The following is a 21,710-nucleotide window of genomic DNA, read 5'->3' on the forward strand; positions in this document are numbered from 1 at the left end:
GAGGAGGAGGCAGGTGAGTCACGGTGCCGGATGGGGCCAGTTTGAATCAGTCATCTGTCTCAGTCTCCCCATTACATTTGCCAAGGAGTTTTCCTAGCTTCTTACTATCCTGCCTCACAATTAGTCCTTGTATGCTGTCCTTTTCCCCCTAATTGTTTCTCTTAAGATTTAAAAAAACAACAACCTACATTAATATTTAACCTGTCTTTTTTTTTTTACTGCTGAAACCTTTTTTAATAGAATATCCTTCTTTATGTAGTTCATGATTTCCTTTTCAGTGTTGCTTTTAAAATTTTGACTATTTCTTTTATACTCAGATCTTGGAAAGAGTTTTGTTATTACTTAGGGTGGGTGTTCTCTATCTTGGCACTATTGAAGTTTTGGGCCAGATCATTTTTTGTTGTGGGGAGCTGCTCTGTATATCATAGGATCTTCAGCAGCATCCCTGGCCTGTACCCAACTCCATTCCAAAAGCACCACCCACTAGTATGACATCAAAAATATGTCTTCAGACATGGACAAGTGCCCCTCAGGAATGGGGGTGGGGAAGGGACAGGGAGTGGGAGTGGTCCAAGTTGCTCCCTGTTGAGAACCACAGAGCTAGGGTGAGTTTTAGGCTTGTGTTACCATGTTCAATCATAATTTATAAACAAATTATTATCTGAAACATTAAAGTGAACAGGCCTTTTGCAGCAGGATATTGTTTTCAGACAGAAAACAGATAAGAGCCTAGGAAATATCACACTTACTCAACAAAGTGCCCCACTCACTCCTGTTATTTTCTTCCTGCCAGTGGCATCAAAAACAATTTTGAGGAAGCTTGGCTATGATGCTTCATGCTATCAATCAGAAAAAGGTCAGACATGTAATGCCTCCAATCCTACTCCAGTATTCTAGCTTTGCCTGCTACGAAGGAGCAGAAATGCAGAAATGTAGATGAAATTCAAATTTACCTCTGTTAAAAACAAGACAGCAAGCCCCAAATGGAGTTGCTTAATTACACTTTCTCTCCTAGAAATAGAATCTTAAACCAGTCAATCAGGTATCACCCAATTTGCATTAGTTAGGTCATCTGACAGACAGGCCCCTGCAATCCCCTAAACCAGCAATTTTCAACCCTTTCCATCTCATGGCACACATAAACTAATTACTAAAATTCTAAATAAAGCACACCAAATATATATATTGCTGATCTGACAAAACAATAGGTATAATTTTGATACATTCACACCAGACAGCTATTATTGTGTTGGCTGTTGTGATTTTTTTATTTGACAATCTAAGGGAAAAGAGGTCAGTGCCCCTGACTAGATAGGCAGATTAGGCAGATATTTCATGTTTTAAAAATTCTTGCCACATACCAGTGTGCCTGCCATGACACACGAGTGGAAAATCACTGCCCTAAAGAAAAGTAACCTTGTAACAACCAGCCTGATTTTTTGCCTAGTATAACTTCCTTGTTCCCATTCCCTCTGACTATAAAGTCTTAAAAACCTGAATTGTTAAGCCTGGCTGGGGTGGCCCAGTGGTTGAGCATAGACCTGTGAACCAGGAGGTCATGGTTTGATTCCCTGGTTCCATACTTGGTCGGGGCACATACCCCAGGTGTGGGCTCGATCCCCAGTGTGGGGTATACAGGAGGCAGCCAATCAATGATTCGCTCTCATCATTGATATTTCCATTTCTCTCTCCCTCTTTGAAATCAATAAAAATATATTTAAAAAGTAACTTGTTTTTTGTTTGTTTGTTTTTTATGGGAGAAGCTACATTGATTATCTTAGCCACCTCTGGCAGCATAGGTTTATTTTTTTAAAAATCAATCAATAAATAACGTTTTAAAAGTACATAATAGTTCTTTTGAATGAAAATCTTAGTTAATATTTACTTATTTAATCCACATTTATTGAGCTATTAGTAATGTCAGCCACCATAGTATACGCTTCAGAGAAAAGGTTCATTAAGCAGATAGGCTCTAACTCTAAGTACTTTATAATCTAGCACAAGGGGCAGGTGGTGGGAAACCAGATAAGTGCATACCTGACCACAATGCAAGGTTACTATGATGAAGGTTACAATAATCACATTTAATGTTTGAGTTTGGTAGAAAAATAGATGATTTTCAGCTAAGGGGAATCGGCCAGCTGTATTTGAGATCCTTCTAAAGCTTGGGTAGCCCTATCACGTCATGCTGACTCAATTGCATTCCAGATGTCAGTGAGGTTAAGGATATCCAGTGGGCACAGTAATTCAACATATTTCTATGCCTTTAACATGTCAGGTAAAAGGCCTTTCAACATTTTCAAGATCCAAGGCAGAAAGACCAAGGGAGAAAATAATGCTTGGGTATATTTTTGTAACTTTAAAAAATGCAATATGATCTTTTCTAAATCAGACATGCTCTTAAGATATTTATTGGTTTGAAGTTCTCAAAGTATTTTGGAAGAGACTGAAGGAAGCATTTTTGGTAGAAATTTGGAAACTCTCTCATAGCTTTGATGGTATTTGTATGCAGTTTCAATATCCGTGAGCTTTCAGAGAAGATACCAGATTCTTGGAAAAATTTCAGTTCAAAGTAAGTTGGCAAGGATTAAGGCACTTAGTAAGTGTAGAGAGGGGACTGGTCAGCTAGGTTATATTTGGAAACCATCATATAGTGGAAGAGCCAACAGAGACAGGCAACTATGAAGAGATGCAAGAGGCAAAGAAAAAGAGTGAAGGAACAAATTATACCAAACTTGCAGGTTGAAATGACAAATGCAGAAGGCAATGGAGTGTAAAATCAAATGAAGAACATGATGGATGATCAAAGAGATTAATCAGATATGGAACCACCCATCTATATTCCTTCATGTTCCCTTTATGCCAGTACATACATTTTCAAATTTCTGACATCTTTGTTGCATTTTCAGATGTCTGCTGTCTTTTTTCAATGTGAGATTAAGTCAACCAAAACTTTGACTTAACTTGTATATGGTATCAGATGACTAATTAAGGAACAACTACAAATTACTAAGAGAGCAGAACAGTTTTAGTTAATTTGGTTAAGCAGCAAAAATACATTTTGTATCACATGGAGCAGTGGTTGCCAACCTTTCGGACCTCATGGACCACCGTCCGAGGACCACCGGTAGGCGACTGCTGACATGGAGCACACCAAAATGCTATGACTGCATCTTTGTCTTACAGATTGCATTCCCACCTGGAAACTACAGTTTAACCAGCTGCACCATGCCTTAAACACAGAGGCTGATTAATAATTACCAGCTTGATCACCTGAATCATTCATATATTTGTTCAATAAGTACCAGCTGAGCACTACTAGGACCAGGCACTGTTCTAGGTACTGGCAACAGCGGAGTGAAAAAACTAATTATTTGATGAAGCCAGTGTTCTAGTAAAGATGTTAGATTTGCAAAGGAGCAAACAAAATGCACACTGTATAAATGTATAACGTTAATAGTAAATCAATATGAAAAAGAGTAAAACTGGGCAATGGTTAGAGTTAAAATTGAAGTGGAGGAGTCGACTCAAGTAGCAAGGTTAAGGAAAGTCTTTTTTATGAGGTTTCTCTGAGCAAAGATCTAAGTGAAGTGATGGAGTGAGCCATAACTAATGGAAGAAGAGTGAAAAGGGAGTGTACTTGGGGAATACTTAAGGTCAGCCCAGGGGAGGAAGGAATAACAGGGATGGGAGTCAGGGTGGTGAGGAGGTATGGAGGTATCTTCAGAGATGCACCAGGAGATAGTGAAGACTTGTAGGACATGCTAAGATTTTTGATGTTGCATGGAATGTGATGGAAAGCCATTGCTGGGTATTGAGCGAGGGAAATGACATGACTGGACTTACAGTTGAATAGCATCATCCTGGCTGCTGTAGGAGATGGATTCAAGAGTAAGAAGCAGGGTGACAGGAGGCTATTTTGATAGTGCTGGGGCACCATGATGGTGGTTTGAACTGGGATGGTGGGGGTGAAGCTGAATAGTAGTAGTGAACTTTGGAAGAATTTTTTAATACACTGACTATATAATATGAAAAATTCAAGCCTAGGATGACTCCATGGATTTTTGTTCAAGCAACTGGATAAATGAACACCTGGTTTACTGGCATAATGAAGACTGGGAAACTAGCAAGTTTGGGGGTGTTGTTTACTTTGGGACTGGGTCAGTTTGCAGTGACTGATAGGTATCTAAGTAGAGCAGTCAAGGAGATAATGTGACACCTAAGTCTTGAGTTCAGTGGAGAGGTTAGAATAGGAAACATACATGGTGGCCTTGTCTGCACATGGCACTATGTTTTGTGTTGACGCTGCTTCTGTTCAGCTGTACAATTGAGTTCACTCTGTATGGAGGACTCACAATACACAGATTGTCCTTTGCCATCCTCTTTAAAAATCATACCCTCCCACCCACACAACTTAATCTCTTGCTCTGTAACAGAGTTCTTAATTTCTTTCTTCTCAGTTATTTGAAAAACAACTGAGAATTCTATGCATTGTACTCAGTGGCCACAAGGACAAGTTCATGCTCTGCAATGGTGCCAAGTGAACAATTATGGAGCATCTGTAAGGGCTAAACTTAATAGAATTGAAAAGCAATTCTGAAGAGCTCCCTAGGCTAACTCTCCCTTTGTGGAGGATGTAGCAAGGTCATTATATCTAATTTAGCTCCGAGGTCATTCTGAAACCAATCTGACCCAGTGTAGTCTGGATTGTTTTCTATCTAACAACCCTGAAGTGACTCCAGGGGACACCAAGAGGATGCAGTCACTAGGGAAGTTCAAAGAGAATATACTATGGATATCTAGTAATGTCAATAAATAACTTTTTGGGACATACTTGCCTGGGCCCCTCCCTCCTTTCACCTATCCTTGGATTCGACTCAAGAAAATCCAGGTTTTTGAAGGGTTTACTCCTTCACATTGAAAGACCTCTTTTAGTGAAGGGTATATTTTACTGTGTGTGTGTGTGTGTGTGTGTGTGTGTGTGTGTGTGTGTGTGGTGGAGGAAGAAAGGGACACATGGGAATGGAAAATTTTCAAGGATTTGTTGTATTATTTATATCTTTTTGCTCACTTATATAGGTTGAAGTGATGTGCCTTCTAGTATTTGCTCAAATTGATAGAATTGCCTCTCCCCCGCATAGAAACATGGATGAGAGAGAAACATCAATTGGCTGCCTCCTGTATGCCCCATACTGGGGATCGAGCCCACAACCCAGGCATGTGCCCTGACCAGGAATCCAACCAGCAACCTCTTGGTGCATGGGACGATGCTCAACCTACTGAGCCACATCCACTGGGCCCCTCATTGTTTTTTTTTTAGTTGGTGGATGTGCATCAGCTGTTGGATGGCTGCCAGTCCTGTGGGTGCCCTGTTCTTCATCCTATGTCAGTGTGTTATCATTTCTTCCACTTGGGTGCCAACAACTGAGTGTGGTTCATCTGTTTTGTGCCCCCATTATTCTCTATTTTTACAGCAGAGGGTGAAGTCAGTTACAAAGGTGTTTTTCCTTGGTCCATTGAAGACTCACTGAGTTAATGGAAGATCATGAACAAATTTCTCTTTTCAGGGAGTGATGAACTCTGGAGGTCAAAGAATAATGTTTTTATGTGGTTACTCACCATATCAAGGAAAGTTAATTTTTTCTTACTGGAGTTATTTTTCTAAAACAATCAACTGAGAGGACATATCTAGCACTGTGGCTGTTGCCTCCTTTACCCATGTGACTTTGCTGGGTGAGTCATTCTGCATTGTTTATCCAGAATCCACAGCTTTTATGCTGTCCTTCAAATAATAATGTACTTTGTTACACCTGGTAGAAGCGTACTAGGCACAAACTGAATTATTTAGGGGATTTTTAAAAAACCAATTTAGACACCTTTTATCTCACAAACTTAAGATCAAGGCTTATGATATCGTAAGACTGTGGCAATATACAGACTTGTGCAATGTCATTTTGACAGGTGATGACGGAAAATGAAAGCATATCTACAACCACATTTCTTCAATGTGATAAGTTCCTAGGGCATTCAGGGATTATTATTTTTAAAATGTGCTTGCTGCCTTCCACTTTGCTACCAAAAATAAGCTAGTCTGAGGGGGCTAAGTGTTAGAGGACATTCCTGGCAACTATTTTGTCCGGGACCATTTGTGACAGTATTCTTGACTTCTTTTTTACTACTTTCTCTGTTTTCCAACCAAACCAATTTCTGTCAAAAGAGCTGGGGCATTTATTTTAAAGCCGAATATACTTTTTACTGCCAAAAATGCATAATGGAACAATTATTAATTTAAGCTGGTAGTTTATCTCGACCATTTTAGAAAATCTAACTGTTAACCCGAGTCAGCCACATGTACTGCAATACTGTTTTAGGAAGCAGCAGGAGAGAAGATTGGGGGGGCGGGGCGGGGGAGGGGGGAGGTCATTATGTTTGAGCCAGAAAATCTGCAGTCAGGGAACTCAAAAGTTCTTTGTTAATAGTCCTATGACCTTGAACAAGTTACTTTGCCTATCTGGGTCTTCAGCTGTTCAATGCAGCCAAAATGACTGTCCAATGCGAGTCTGCTGTGGCCAAGACCTTAAAAGTGTTTCACTGGTGAAAGTCGTCATTGATTTGGAGAGTCACACTGGTAGACACACTGCAGCACACAAATCCAATGCTTTGTCATTTTACACTGTACCGATGTGCAAACTAGTGGATGTGCATGGGTTTCATCTACTTCCCTGCAGCCTTGATTTCATTTTCAGAAAAGAACCGAGTGGACTGTGGTTCCGCCGGAAGATGAACCCCAGGGAGGTTTTGCGGAGTGGACTTGCAGAGAAACTGGCTTTGGGGTGAGTAAAACTGAGATCCGAGGTTGCAGACACTTTAAGGGAGGAGAGGTGTCATTTGAGTCCGCTACACAACAAGGATAACAGTGACCACTCGCCACAGAACGTGGCACTAGGAGGAACCACTCCACGGAATGACCCAAGATACTTACAGTGTCACCGAGATATTTACAAATAAATCCGGATACTCACTGCAGCAGGGAGGGAGGCGAAGAGGACAGAGGGAGGACACAGGTTCCAGAGACTTCTGCTTTTAGGACTCTGGTGGCACAGTGAGCGTGCCCTTGAGGAAGAGGGTTGGGAGGGCAGGGAGCAGTCCACGGGAAGAGGCCGTTACCATCTCACGGTTCCACGCGCCCTTTTCCCGCGCCCTCGGCTCAGCGGGCTCGGGCGCGACCAGGGTACCCGCCTCACGTGTCTCCACCCCCACGCGAGTCCCCAGTTCGGTCTCACCCCGCCCAGCGCCGCCGCGTCCCACTCGCCCACCGGGTAACGGTTTCTGGACCGGCGGCCTACGACCCCCTCCTCCTCCTCCCGGCCCTCGAGAGCCGCAGTGGCGCGCGGTTTGGAGAGGGGTAGTCCGCCCCGGAACCGACGTGAGCGCTCGGGGCGGGGTCGGTGGAGGGGGCTGAGGGATCCCCCGCCCCCGAATTCAGGCGGGTCCTCACCGCACCTCACTCCCAGTCCGGAACGCCCCCTCCGCTCCTCCTAACGAGCTCCACGCTAGGTCCCTCCTTAGACCTCCTCGCCAGCCCACCCCTCCGCTCGCTGCTCCTCCCCCTCCGCCCCCGGTCCCTCCGCCCCCCCGCGGCTCTCACGCGCAGCCGAATTCCGCGCGCCGCCTCCGTCAGAGCCGAGCCGGCGGCTCCACGGAGCAGCAGTCTCTGCCGCCACCGCCGGGCCCTCCCGCTTCCCCTCTCCATCCCGCCCCCGCCCCTGGAGCCCCAGTCCCTGTCCCCCACCCTCCCTCCTCCTTCCCTCCCGCTCTGCTCTCCTTGCGGCGGCAGCCCCAGCCCGGCCCTCCAGCGGGGCTGCCGGGAGGGCGGCGGCGGCACCACCATGAGCTTTGAGGGCGGCCACGGCAGCAGTTGGTGCCGCGGGGCAGAGAGCGGGGACGCCGAGCCACCTCCGTCGCCGCCGCCGCCGCCACCGCCACCACCGGGGGAACCGACTTCAGTCCCCTCGCCCTCGCGCTACCTGCCGCCGCTGCCCGCGCCGCCTGCGTCCCCCGAGCGCCCCGCGAAGCTCGACGAGCCGCCGGCGGGGGTGGTCCCGCGGCGCAGGGGCGCAGACGAGCTGCCGCCGCCGCCGCCGCCGCTGCCCCTGCCGCCCGCGGGCCAGGAGGTGTCGGTGGCTGGCGACTCCGGGGAAGGTCCGAGGCGCCTTCCAGAGGCGGCGGTCCCCGAAGCGGCGGTGGGGAAGGGCAGCCCTGGGGAGCCTGAGGCCGGCGCGGGCGGAGAGGGCGAGCGGCAGGGCGCCGGCGACCGGTCTGAGACGCGCTCGGTGTGCAGCAGCCGCAGCAGCAGCGGCGGCGGCGGCGGCGGCGACGACCAGCGTGCCGGGCACCAGCACCAGCACCACCAGCCCATCTGCAAGATCTGCTTCCAGGGCGCTGAGCAGGTAGGGCCCGGCGGGAGCCGGGGCAGCCGCGGTGGGGCTCGGGCGAGGAGGGTCTGTCTGGTCTCTCTCGCGACGGCCGACCTTTCAGCACCACGGACAGCGCTGGCTTCTCGGTGGCACCACTGTGTGGCTGGTCTGGTCCCTGGACCGAGAGGTGTGTACTGTGTGTTCGCCTTTCCATTTCTGTGTAGGCAGATGAAAATGTCCCGGTGACGAATACAGGGTTTCATTTGATCTGCACTTTTTTTCCCCCTATCTGGTTTTGCAGTTACACATTCCTCAGGTGTTTTAATGATAACGCCATAAGTATCTTTTATTTACCAAATGGATTTTGGTTTATACATAGAAACAAACCTATGTCCTTTTCCTGAGGCAGATTGTCTTAGAATACAAACTGGGGTGAGTCATGTCAAAACCAGAAGGGCAGCGTCTTTCCTTCTTGCAAATTTTGGTGACTTCATCTCATGATGTGACAAGCGTGTTACACTTTTACAGGAGAAATAGGAATGTACTTTCGCCCTGTGAAAGAGAGGCTATTTAGACAACTACGTACTTTACATTTTATTAGAATCAATTCTAAAATATAAACCCCATTAGAAGTGCATGCAAACTTATATGAGAGTACTCCTGGATATTACCCTTGCAAAATGTGTGGTCTGAGAAAACATTAGGTTTAATATTTTTTAAAAGTAAGGAAATTGCATAAGAATATGAAGGCTTTCGGGAATATAGTGCCCCAAGTCAATATTTATGATGCTACCTCTAGAAGAAAATAAAAGCATCATGCTGTTGCAAGCTGCTTTCTGGGATGCCATGCATTTCTTCTTTAGCAATGATTAAGAATAACTGCAGAGGAAATGCATCTGACCATCCACTTAAAAGTTATTAAAGAGATTTAATAGTACAGCTTTCCCCTAGGACTATTGGGAGCTACATCTTGCAGACAGTTTGTATGTGGGTAGAACATTTATGTCATAACTCTAAGCAATATCTTTGAAATAGTTTTAAGACTTTAGTTTCATTCTCATCAGAGGTATAAACATTTAATTTCATTTCCTAGGGTAGAGTTTGATGCTGATATCCTTCTGGGTAACTGGCTTTGAAAGAGAAGAAAGCAAGTGTTAGATTTTTAAAATAGAGACACAAATACAAATATTCACACTGAGCTGTTTTGTTTTCAGGGGGAGCTGTTGAACCCCTGCCGATGTGACGGGTCAGTTCGATATACACATCAGCTGTGCCTGCTAAAGTGGATCAGTGAGAGGGGTTCCTGGACCTGTGAACTCTGCTGTTACAGATACCATGTCATAGCCATTAAAATGAAACAACCTTGCCAGGTAAACATTTTTTGACATTTTTTTCCCCCCTGAAATAATGTTGCTAAACAAATGTGCACTTGAATTAACTATTACTAGGGTTATTTACATATGCTACTTAAAAACACTTTACGCAAATCATGGTAAAATCAAGATTTAGAATTTGTAGAGATGTTCTTTGAGAATTCTGTGACATTTGTATCTGAGAAACTCAAAATACATTTTATCAAATGGTTTCCTTTATTAATATTTTATTTGTTGATGAAATTGTACCCATCTTTGTTTCTAAAAAGAAAAGTTGGTAAAACGTCTTATACTCCAATTAAATCAATTTTATTAGTTAGAAATGTTCACAGTTCATTTTAGAAATACTTTGTTAATTTGAATGGGAGGGAAAGAAAGAGGGAATTGAAAAGTTAGGAAGGAAAGAAAATCATATAAGCACTGAAAACCTGGATGAGCTCAAGTTATGTAAAACAAATGCAAGTAAAGCAAAACTTTACTAGTCTGGAAACTTTGATTGTCCTCTTACTCAAAGAATAATGAATAGAACCTAGTCCTAATCTGGATACTTTTTCCAGGTCACTAGGCTTTCTTTTTCATATGAAGTTTTTTTTTTTTTTCAAAGTTAACTTTTGATTACTTGCATTCTTTGCTGTGGTCATCTATATAGTAGATGCAGAAGTATTCCCGGTAGTTACTCTCAATAATGCTACTGAAATGGTATATATTCTTAAACTTTTTTTGTGTGTATAATCAAATAATAGCACAATACCCATAAACCTGCAAATGTCCTTGGGAAAACAAACTTTTTTTTTGTTGTTGAGGTGATGGAACTGATTCAGTCCTTTGAAAACACTGATGTAAATAACATAAAATACAAAATAGTGAGGAAGACATCTTAAACTGAAGCAGAATAGTGTGTAATTGACAAGATCTATAGTGACATAGGGTCAAAGTTAGACAGACATAAAAGAGTAGGGTTCAAAGCACAGAGACAAGGGAGATAATGGGAGGGAAAGAAAGAGGGAATTGAAAAGTTAGGAAGGAAAGAAAATCATAAAATCTAATGTTCCATGCTTCTATTTAAAATACCAAATTTAGCCCAGCCAGTGTTGCTCAGTGGTTGAACCAAGAAGTCATGGTTTGATTCCCTGTCAGGCCACATGCCCAGGTTGTGGGCTTGATCCCCAGTGTGGGATGTGCAGGAGGCAGCTGATCAATGATTCTCTCATATCATAGATGTTTCTCTCTCTCTCCCTTTCTCTTCCTCTCTGATATAAATAAAAACATATTTAAAAAATATCAAATTTAGTTTGCATTGAGCAGTATAAAATAGGTGAAATTGTTATTGTTTGCAGAAGAAACCTGAAAGCTGAATTACTACTGCATTAATAATTTAAATTTCATAGTTTTTAATTTATGTATCCTTCACATAATTTGCATCTTTGATTGTCACCAGTTAAGGCATGATTATCAGGCATGAAATGAAAATACCAATTTTTTCAAACTGACCTAAGGCTTATAAATAATTTGAAAAGAATAACTAATGTGGATGAGTGATGTTATCATGCTGAAGATAGGCATGAACCTGACACATTTTCCCAGAACTTCTAATTGATTGAGCTCCTTGGGTATAAATTTATGGATCCATCATAGTTGTCTTGAAAAATAGATGGAACCATGTCCAAAGGTCAGAATATGAGTAGTATAATTGAATCTACAATAATTTTGTGAATTAATATGTGGAAATGACAAATAGAGAGCTTTGGGGCTCTAGTGAAAAAATCCCATGAAAAGTGCTGTAGTTGAATGTTCAAGAGCTGAGATAGAATACCAATATTTTAAAAGCTTAAACTTACCCTACCATGTATTAATTCATTTGGGATGATTACTTTTGAAGAAAGTAGATATAGATCCTTGATATAATTTTAAACTGTAAAAGAGACAATGTGCTGGGACAAAAATACAATTTACTAGTAATTCTAATCCTATAGCAAAATGAATTACAACTGTATTTCACTTATTTAAGAAACATTTAATAATTATTTTAACAAAAGCAGTTTTCCAAAGTATGTATATGATTTGGCCAAAAAATCCAACCAAAACAATAAACAACCAAAACAATAATTTAACCCAGTATTAAGGATTAATTTTATGTCCTATATAAATACTACCATGATCTGTAACCTGATCTGTTTGTTTTAGTGACCCAGAAAATAATATTTAAAAACAAAGTTGACATGAGTGTGATGATAGCTTAGATCATGCCAGAGAAAATAACTTTCCAGGACTGCAGGGTATGTATGTAAAGCTCAATCCTCTTAAGGAACAGAAATCAGTTATAAGGTTCCCAAAATGTGGATCCTTATACCTGGGAGTAGTTTATCCTCAGATGAAGTTTGAGTAATTGTCAGACATTTCTGATATGAATGACTCATAAACGGAGCATTTACTCTGTTGTTTTTTGTTTTTTTTTTTTTGGTTTTCTCCTGTGCTGCTGTGAGGTCAGTTAGCTTTAGCATTTATTACAGTCACTGTGACGTGGCAGACATTGAATAAACAGCATGTTGTGGCCCTCACCTTCACTCTCCATATCCCTCTGTCCCAAGTATAGAGCCCTCACATAGCTTTAAGCGGGTGGTTTCTTGGACGTAAAACTGACTAGAGGATAAATAATAATAATAATAATAATAATAATAATAATAATAATGAACATTTTATGAGTTCTTACTCTGTGCCAGGCACTGTTCTAAGTGCTCTACATGTATTGATATTTAATCTTCATAACAAACCTAAGAGATAGGGAATATTACTATCTGTACTTTACACAAAGGGAAACTGAAGCACAGAAAAGTAAAGTAGCTTCCACTTGATACATAGCTAGTAAAAGGCAAAATCAGGATTCACACTTAGTCTGGTTCCTAGGTCCATGGTCTTAGCCACCATGCTTTATACTGGAAAGGGTTCTTCTCAGCTCCATCGTAGCCAACCCCACGTTTTTGAGTCAAGCAGCAACTGGTTTCAGCCTGGTCTCTAAGATGGTCTAGAAAGGCTTTGGCTATCTATTGCTGCATAACAAACCATCTCAAATAATTAGTGGTGTAAACAACTATCATTTATTGCCCCTTGAGAGTTTGGGTTGATTGAGGTCAGCTGGGAGGTTCTGCACATGTGGCATCAGTCTGGAGCTGACTTCATCCAGAGGTCTGACTGGATTGAGACATCCATGAGGGCTTACTCGTTTCACTGGTTCTTGGTGCTGGCGGTTGGCTGGGAGCTCAGTTGGGGCTGTCAACTAGTGCTTCAGTTCTCTTCCTATGTGACTTGGACATCTCACAATATTGGGTTGGATTCCAAGGAAGCAGAAGACACAGATCTTAAGGCCCAACGTTGGGAGTGACTGTTTCGTGTCTGCTGATTTCTCCTGATTAAAGCAAGCCACAGGACCAACTCAGACTCAAGAGAAGGGAAAATGGACTCTACCTCTGGGGTCTGCCCTTTTTAAAAAAGAGTAGCTATCTTTAATTTATCATAGGAGCTAGCTTCTGAAATGGCTCTATTGACTTACTCTGGTCTCTGCATTTGGTTCTCATCAGGTCCAGACTGGTCAGTAGGCACCCATCATAATTTCTCTCCCAGGGCTCAGAAACAGAGAAGGTTTAGAAAAATGAATGAAAGGTTGACTCCCTCAGTAGTGCTAGATGAATATCCTCAAGTACTTTGAGAAGTGATTATTATCATGCTGTGCCTCCTGGTGTGCAGAGGGACCTGGGGACAGGAGGGAAAGGAGCAGTTAGCCAGGAAGCAGGTGTGTGTGAGGGAAATATGCTGCCATGAGTCTACAACCTTAGTTTTACTTGTTTTTCTCATTGAGATTAGAAGTCTTTGAATATTTGGGTCTCAACCTCCCCATTTCATGGGATTTCAGTGATGCTCAACAACATGACCCAATAGAAAACTGATGTATCTTCTGTGACATTTTTAAACGTTAATTGCTGTATCACTAGCAGTGGGAGTTAGTTAAGACATTTGAAGTAATTAACATGCATTCACCCTGCTACCTACTCCTAGAATGTATCTTATTGATTAACATAGTCAAGATGATGCATTAATATTATTGTAGAATAGTGTGGCATAAAATTTATAAAATGTAAGAACACATAAGATCAAAGATATATTTTAGACATGACATAGTAAGCTAATTATGCTATATTCAAGTTTGTGAATGCTTTCAGTACTTTGTCAAGAAATATAGGTGCTTGAAGAGATAATATCTACTAGATAAAGCATTGTACGGGAAACTTCAAACTTTCTGTGAGAAATGAACTGTATTTACTAAACATAGAAAATACAATGTAAGTGGATGGTATGAACTATATTACCTTGAACAAGTTACTTTAACTCTTTGTGCCTCAGTTAATTAATCTTCAGGAGATAATAATGGCACCTATTTTATACATTATTTTGAGAATGAAATACATAAACATATGTAAAGTGCTTAGAATAGTGCCTGGCCATTTTAATGTTGGCTGTGATTATTACACTAGTGGCCTGGTGCCCAAAATTCGTGCACGGGGGGGGAGGGGTTCCCTCAGCCCAGCCTGCACCCTCTCCAATTGGGGACCCCTTGGGGGATGTCCAACTGCCGGTGTGGGATCAGGCTTAAACCTGCAGTCGAATGAACATCCCTCTCATAATCTGGGACCGCTGGCTCCTAACCGCTCACTTGCCTGCCTGCCTGATCGCCCCTAACTGCCTCTGCCTGCCTGCCTGATTGCCCCTAACCCCTCTGCCTGCCTACCTGATCGCCCCTAACCTCTCTGCCTGCCTGATCACCCCTAACTGCCCTCCCCTGCTGGCCTGATCTCGCCCCCAACTGCCCTCCCCTGCCGGCCTTGTTGCCCCCAACTGCCCTCCCCTGTCGGCCTGATCTCACCCCTAACTGCCCTCCCCTGCCGGCCTGATCTCGCCCCCAACTGCCCTCCCCTGCCCACCTGGTTGCCCCCAACTGCCCTCCCCTGCCAGACTGATTGCCCCTAACTGCCTCTGCCTGCCTGATCACCCCCAACTGCCCTCCCCTGTAGGCCAATTTGGTTCTGATTGGCCGGTTTCTATGCCAGTCAGCGTCAAAAGCTCCGCCTCCTGGGCAACCATTGGCTCCTCACAGTTCACCCAGATTTGGTTCTCATTGGTCGGTTTCTATGCCAGTCAGCGTCTCCTATCTCCTGGGCCTATCTCCTATCTCCTGGCCTGATCAGAGAGGTAGGGCTGATCAGCAGCCCCTGTGGAGGCCCAGAGAGAAACAGAGGTGTGGCTGCTAGTGAAGCCCGAAGAGAGAGAGGCAATGGCTGATCAACAGCTACCATGGAGGCTGTGAATCCGACCCTGCCTCTCTCTCCGGGCCTCTCTCCAGGCCTGATCCGTAGCCCCCTTGGCAGTCAGTGCTGGGTCGCTGTGCCTGCACCTGCAGCAGTCAGTGCTGCACGGCAGCCCAGCACTGACTGCAGGACTGACTTCCGGTGATTGGTCGAGCCTTCGGTCTGTTGTTACGGACCCTTGGTTTTTATATATTAGGATGTTCAAACAGATGGGGACCTTCAGTTGCTCTCTGCAATGATGCTCAATGGTCCCTGTGGTTTTCTTCAGGCTCATGTCACCTAAGTGAAGTTAATGACTCCTCTATTCATTTCATTCTTTATCCCTGGATTTTTGTTTCCTTTTCCTGTAAGAGCCCATCTAAGTTTCTGGCCAAACTTGTTACTGTAAATAATGAATGAACAAGCATTTTTAAAACCAGGTGTAATGAGATATAGTGGTCTCAGCACAGGGGAACATATTTACTCTTCAGATGTCTCTCCGTGTGTCTCTGCTGGAGGTATGAGACGCTTTTATATGTGGCCGAGCACAGGGCAGTGCTATTCATGGTGCTCAAGCAGCCGTGGTTTGCTTACACTTTGGCAGGAGGTGGGGGAGCTCAGAGATCCCTGGGGGTAGCCACGAAGGGGCACAGGCAGGTGACCAAGCATCAGCCCTGCATAGTGGCGTCCATCAGATTTCCCTCCTCCTCCTTTATTGCTCAGAGCACCAGAGGAAAGGGCTGGGAAGGGACTTGCCTGGGAAGGGATGGAGACTTACAAGTAGGCCATGTACCTTGCAGAGATTAGGCCCCCGGCCATTTTTACTAACCTCTACCATTTTTATTAGCCTTCTTACTGCTTTTCCTTTGAACGCTTATCATGTGCTGTCAGCAACAGGTCTCATAGCAGTGAGAATGACAAGAGAGTCTCCTAGGAAGGAGAATAACTTGGGAGTATTTTTCATTTTTACCCATATTCTGAAAGCCCTGGGATTCATCAAGACAGTTTTGAATTAGAGAGGAAGTTGGCACCAGGTAGGTTCATCTTGGCAAAGGTTCTAAGGTACAGCTTCTGGACGCATCTGTGAAGTCTTTATAGAACTTTAATTGACTTCTTGAGGACCCTGGCATCATTATTTTCCTAATGGGGCTCTGTCATGAAAGGGGTATTTTCACCTTCAGGATTGATTAAGTTGTTCTCATGACGGAGCTGATGCACTGGGAGAAGCTGACAAATTACCCTTGAAAATTGACTATGATTAGAAAATGTATTAAGAAAACATCAGAGCATGAACCTTATCAGTATTGCATGCTGTCATTTGTAAAACTTCAAGGCATTTGCATTTTACGGATTAAAATGCCTGCATGCGTACAACCTGGTTGACACAGCAAGCCACCGCTTTTACTTTTTCTCAGTTACTAATGTTCTCTGTAGGTTTAATAGCAAATGGCAAGCTGAGAGGAAGCTTTTCATTGCCATATCTGAACAACTGAGAAACAATGTTAAATGTAATATTTAAATGCATGTACTGGCAGATTTTATGGTATTTAAAATGTCAAAATAAAGGACATATCACAAGGCAGTTCGCTTGCCTTTGAAAGTATCTGTTTTCATTTGCTTACCAATTTTTAAAACATAAATGTTCATTTTACTCACTAGAGAGATTAATGATTCTCTACTGAATAAAATATGGAAATTATTCTCTGCCTACTACTTCTAGCTGTCTTATTTATTGGATAGGCCACATGGTTTTACAGTTTGTCTCAAAGTCAGATGGTTCTGAGATGGTATTAAAAAGAGTGGGAGTCCATGTAGGGCTTTGTGTGTGGTGTTTGCTTTCACACTTTAGAGAAAGAGGATTGAGGATGATGTCCCTATGGATGATACTCTCTAGAACTTTCTTCTTCACGTGTATCTGCTTTTCCACGTGTATCTATTTTCCTAGCTCTTATTAGTGCACGTCCCTTTGACACCTTTCTCTTTGCTCTTTTGGCTCCTTCACTCAGCTGCCTGTAGGAGAAAGAACCCCTTCCTGGGTGGAGCTGGGCAGGCTTATTGGTCAAAGAAGTCAGAGGGGTAAGATTTGGGAGTGATTGGGCAGAGAAACCTTGTTGTGGCTCCAAAAGGTCGTCATCTGATAACATTTATCTTGTTATTTAAACCAGAGGTCAGCAAATCTTTTCTCTGGGCAGTAAATATTTTAGGTTTTAAGGGCCACCCTAACTGCTGTCCCAATAGAAAAGCAGTCATCGACACTATATAAATGAATGACATGGTTGTGTTCCAATAAAACTTTAATTGTATACCTGACATTTGAATTTCGCATAACCTCGGTGCATCAGGAACTAGAGTCCTCCCTTTGCTTCCCCTCTCACCCAACCCTTTAACATTTAAGAGCTGCTGGGCAACACAAAAACAGGGGATGAGCTGGAGTTGGCCCACCTGGATTTGGTGGTAATTTGCCAACCTCTGATTTAAACAACTGGCATATTGATATGGACTTAGGTGCTTTCTAACCTCTTAGAAAGTTCAATGCGTGAAGTGTTTTACAATTTTCATATGTTTCTTTGTAATTTTCAGTGAAGTCATTATGAGCTTATGTCATTCACAAAATGGTGATATTGTAGCTCTATAACAACATGCTATTAACTCCTTAATATTAAATATTAGCACCAGTGTGTCTTCTACATAGTTTTGTGATTGTCTCAGTCTGAAATCTGAAATTTCCAGTAGTTTCAGTTGTCAGAAGCAGAAGGCAGGGACATCTCAGAATAAGCCCTCGGTGTTCCCGGAACAGGCCACCCTCTCATTTTAGTGGGTTTTGGGATGCCTTTAAGCAGGTGCTCCCAGGTTCTCTGCAGCCCAGCAGGTGTGCTTAGAATATCTTTTTTCAAATGTGTCAAAATGGTACTATTTTAGTTTTCTTGGAGTTTCCAGGTTTGCCTTCTAGGAGGCAAGCATAATAGTGAGTGGGATAGATTTTAGAACAAATTATGTAACACAGGTCAGGATAGCTTGAGATTCACTTTCTCGGTCACTTTGTGGGCATTTGGTGAATATTTGTGGTATGAATGCATGAATGAATGTTTTCATAAGGTAGAAAGAATCAAGGTGATCATGTTCCTATTTCTGCAGTGAGAAAAAGACTTAAGGAAATCAAGTTGCATTAATTGCGCACACATTTTCCCATCCACTGGCTGTCAATTTTCAACTTACTCCTAGGTTGATCTTTTAATAATGCTATTATGATTCTGCCTGGGCAAATACACTGAGTAGCCAGATTATTATGACCACCCCATAAGTACTTCATTGGGCCACCTTTTGCCTTCAATACTGCAGCGATTCTTCTTGGCATTGACTCCATGAGATGTTGAAAGGTGATGGGAGGAATCTGACACCATGCCTGATGAATAGCACTGTCCAGTTCTGTGAGATTTGATGGTTGTGGAACCAGCTGCCTGATGGCTCTTTTAACTTAGTCCCACAAATGTTCAGTTGGATTGAGATCTGGTGATTGTGGGGGCCACCTAAGCAAGGTAAAGTCTCCCTCATGTTCTTAAAACCACTCCTGCATAATACGAGAACCGTGGCATGGCGCATTGTCTTGTTGGAAGAAGCCATCTCCATTGGGATATGCCATCAACATGATCGGATAACTTGATCAGCAATGATACTTAGGTATGTTGTGCTATTCAGACGTTGTTCCACACGAATTAAAGGGCCCAAATCATGCCAAGAAAACATGCTTCAAACCAAAACACTGCCCCCACCAGCTTGAAGGGTTGTACTCATGCATGTGGGGTGCATGCTTTCATGCTGTTTCCATGAAATTCTCACTCTGCTCTCTGCATGATGCAACTGGAAACATGATTCATCAGACCACATGACTTTTTTCCAATGCTTGACTGTCCAATCCTTGTGTTCCTGTGCGAATTGGAGATGTTTTATCTTGATAACTGCAGACAGCAAAGGTGTTCGAACAGGTCTTCGGCTTCCATATCCCATAGGATGTAGTGTACGGCTAATTTGCTGACAAACGTCAGGTGGTCATCATAATCTGGCCACTCAGTGTATATTCGGTTCTTAGACCACAGGAAAAAGCCTTAAGAGCGGGACTTATTTTTAAAAACCTAGAATTAAAAAACAAGTTTCCAGTGAGACAGATCTGCTCCTTTCAAAAAATAAAATGTCAGTGACTGTGAAATTACCCGCGTGTGACACGCTTGCTTTCTCGAGGTTGTCACTGGTTGAAGGATTTCATTTAGCGCTTGTTCATAGAATTCGGATAATTTGTTGGAAATTTTACTGTATGATCGTGGGTATAGGTGAGCTGCTAAGAATGTCTACCGGGAATCATTTTTTTTTTGGTGTGAAATCTGCCACCCGCCTGAGAACAAGGTGATGTGTTTTCTTGATGAGTGGTTTGTTTGTACAGTTGTAACATAACTTCAAACATGATTCTCCACTGACGAATGCAATCCTCCAGCACACGGAGATGCAGCCAGAGAACAGACTATTTCCTCCTTGCTCATTTCCTGCTTTGCCTGGGCGTGTGGCTTTGCTGTGATGAGACTGATGTTTACTGAAAAGGTTGGAACAAAGGAAACTCAGCTTCCTTCTATTTTCGGACCTTCTAAGAGTAGAATAGGATGACTCTCAGAGCCAAGCAAGAGTACTTCCGACCTTTCTGAGCAGCAGCGGTGGGGAGTGGACTGATGAGAAGATAATCACCTACAATTACGAGTAAATGGATGGCTGACACTGAGGACTCAGCCAAGAAAAACAGCCTGTGACTTGTGCTTTCTGTCTCCTTGGATATCTGACAGTGTCTTCCCGGTGAGCATAAGTCATGGTTCGATAGCTGTTCTATGTGATTTACCCAATGAAATCCCACAGAAGTAGAGGTGGACTGAGAGCAGTCACGTGGGAAGACATGAAGAAACCTGGAAGCGTTACTACCTGGACAAAGTCGATAAGAGAAGTTAGTGGGAGACATTTCTTATTCCATCCTTACTTTAGGTGTGGCATGCTCTGAAAATTACCGTCTAAAAACCTGCTCTTTCTCCAGTTTTTATCTCTTTGAAAGAGTTCATTGTGACTGATGACACCTGGGCCATGTCTCTTTATCTTAGTAACAGAGTTCCATGGCCTTAATGTGCCTTTTAGTTTTGTTTCTCATGTTGGTATGTTAATTATGTGCAAGTGGCCAAGGCTTAATTTGGGCACAGGGGGCCCTCCTCATGTGCATGTAGCTCTTATTACAGGAGCCCTCTCCTCCCCGAGCACTCCTTTGTTATATATGGACTTGCAGTTGTGCTGTGACTCATTTGTGTCATGACTCCGAGTTACAGAATAGTTCACATAAACAAGGAACTATTTCAAGAAATGTACATGTCTTGGTTTGTCCAGCCCATTAAAAAAAAATGCTAAAAAGCACAACCTCTCTCACAGCTATCAGTGAATTTTACTTAATTTGTAAAAGTAAACATTCCAGAAACCACATGAACTAGTTTTGCTTTTCTCTCTGCCTCCAATCTCCCGTATTAATTTCTTTTCTATGTTACATTTGCAGATTTTTAACACAAATATGCATGTAAGTGCCCTCTATTAATTTAAAGGAAAAATATAGAAAACAAAAAGCTTATAGAATAGAAAAAAGCACAGGATTTGCCAGGCATATATTGGGCATTCAGTAAATATTTGTTTTATCCTCCGACTTCCATCTCTTCCTTGTCTTGACAACATCGCACCCTTATTTTGGAGGGGGATGGGCAAGCAGATGGAAAGTTTCCAGGAGGAACCTCCAGTCCTTTGGAAAGAAAGTAACAATAAATAAGGGTGATTGTCCTTACCTACATTGTGTTCTTTAGGGCCCGGCATGCCCAAGCTCAAATCTGGAAGTGGAAGGAAAATCTTGAATGCAAAGCCATCTTTCACTGCTCTTTCAAATTGTCTTTCTTTACCTTTCATGGTAGACTCTGGGTGATACTGCCATTGCTTCTATTAAAGTCATTTCACATATAGACAAGATTCTCCAGCAATTTGAGAAGTACTAGTAGGAAGTAGAAAAATGTGAAGCCAACAAGAGTAGAACCAATTTTACCAACATTTCTTGGGTAACTTTGGGTGACACATGGTTTGTAGATAATGGGGATAGATTTTGAAATCTTTATGAGTAGTTTAGTGAAACATGTAAGAATGGGGGACGAGTCTCCCTACCTCCTGTCTGTCCATTCTCTCTCTCCTGCACCCTACTACGACTAAAGCTAGTATCGGTAGCAGAAAAGGAAATTTGAGAGAGAAATAAGTTGCTTCATTTTGGACATGATTAAGCTCCCCTAGAGTAAACTTTTGGAGAAAAATACTAACCATTCTTTGAATTGCCTGTGGGAAAATTTCAATGCTGACTGCTGATGAATGCATGGAGATGAATAACATAATGGCATAGTGATGGATTAATATGTGTTTATTTTTGGTCTAGAAAATGATTTTCTTCATGTCAAGGGATAGCCACAAAATATTTTATCTTTGTTTTTCTACTGTGAATTATATAAACAATACTTTCTTATTGGTTATTTTTTTGC

The 21,710-nt window shown here is 42.7% G+C and overlaps 1 protein-coding gene across 1 annotated transcript in view; it reads left to right on the plus strand.

The window, feature by feature from the left end:
* The first annotated feature begins 7,770 nt into the window (after positions 1-7,770).
* The window catches only part of MARCHF11 (membrane associated ring-CH-type finger 11), an 86,765-nt gene continuing 72,825 nt past the window's right edge, over positions 7,771-21,710 (plus strand). The window contains exons 1-2 of the mRNA XM_008151666.3: positions 7,771-8,450; positions 9,632-9,787. Coding sequence (XP_008149888.1) covers positions 7,890-8,450; positions 9,632-9,787 — 717 coding nt within the window. The 5' untranslated portion in view covers positions 7,771-7,889. The remainder of the gene's footprint in view (positions 8,451-9,631; positions 9,788-21,710) is intronic.

Source organism: Eptesicus fuscus, chromosome 4 (assembly GCF_027574615.1).
Source record: "Eptesicus fuscus isolate TK198812 chromosome 4, DD_ASM_mEF_20220401, whole genome shotgun sequence".
NCBI lineage: Eukaryota > Metazoa > Chordata > Mammalia > Chiroptera > Vespertilionidae > Eptesicus > Eptesicus fuscus.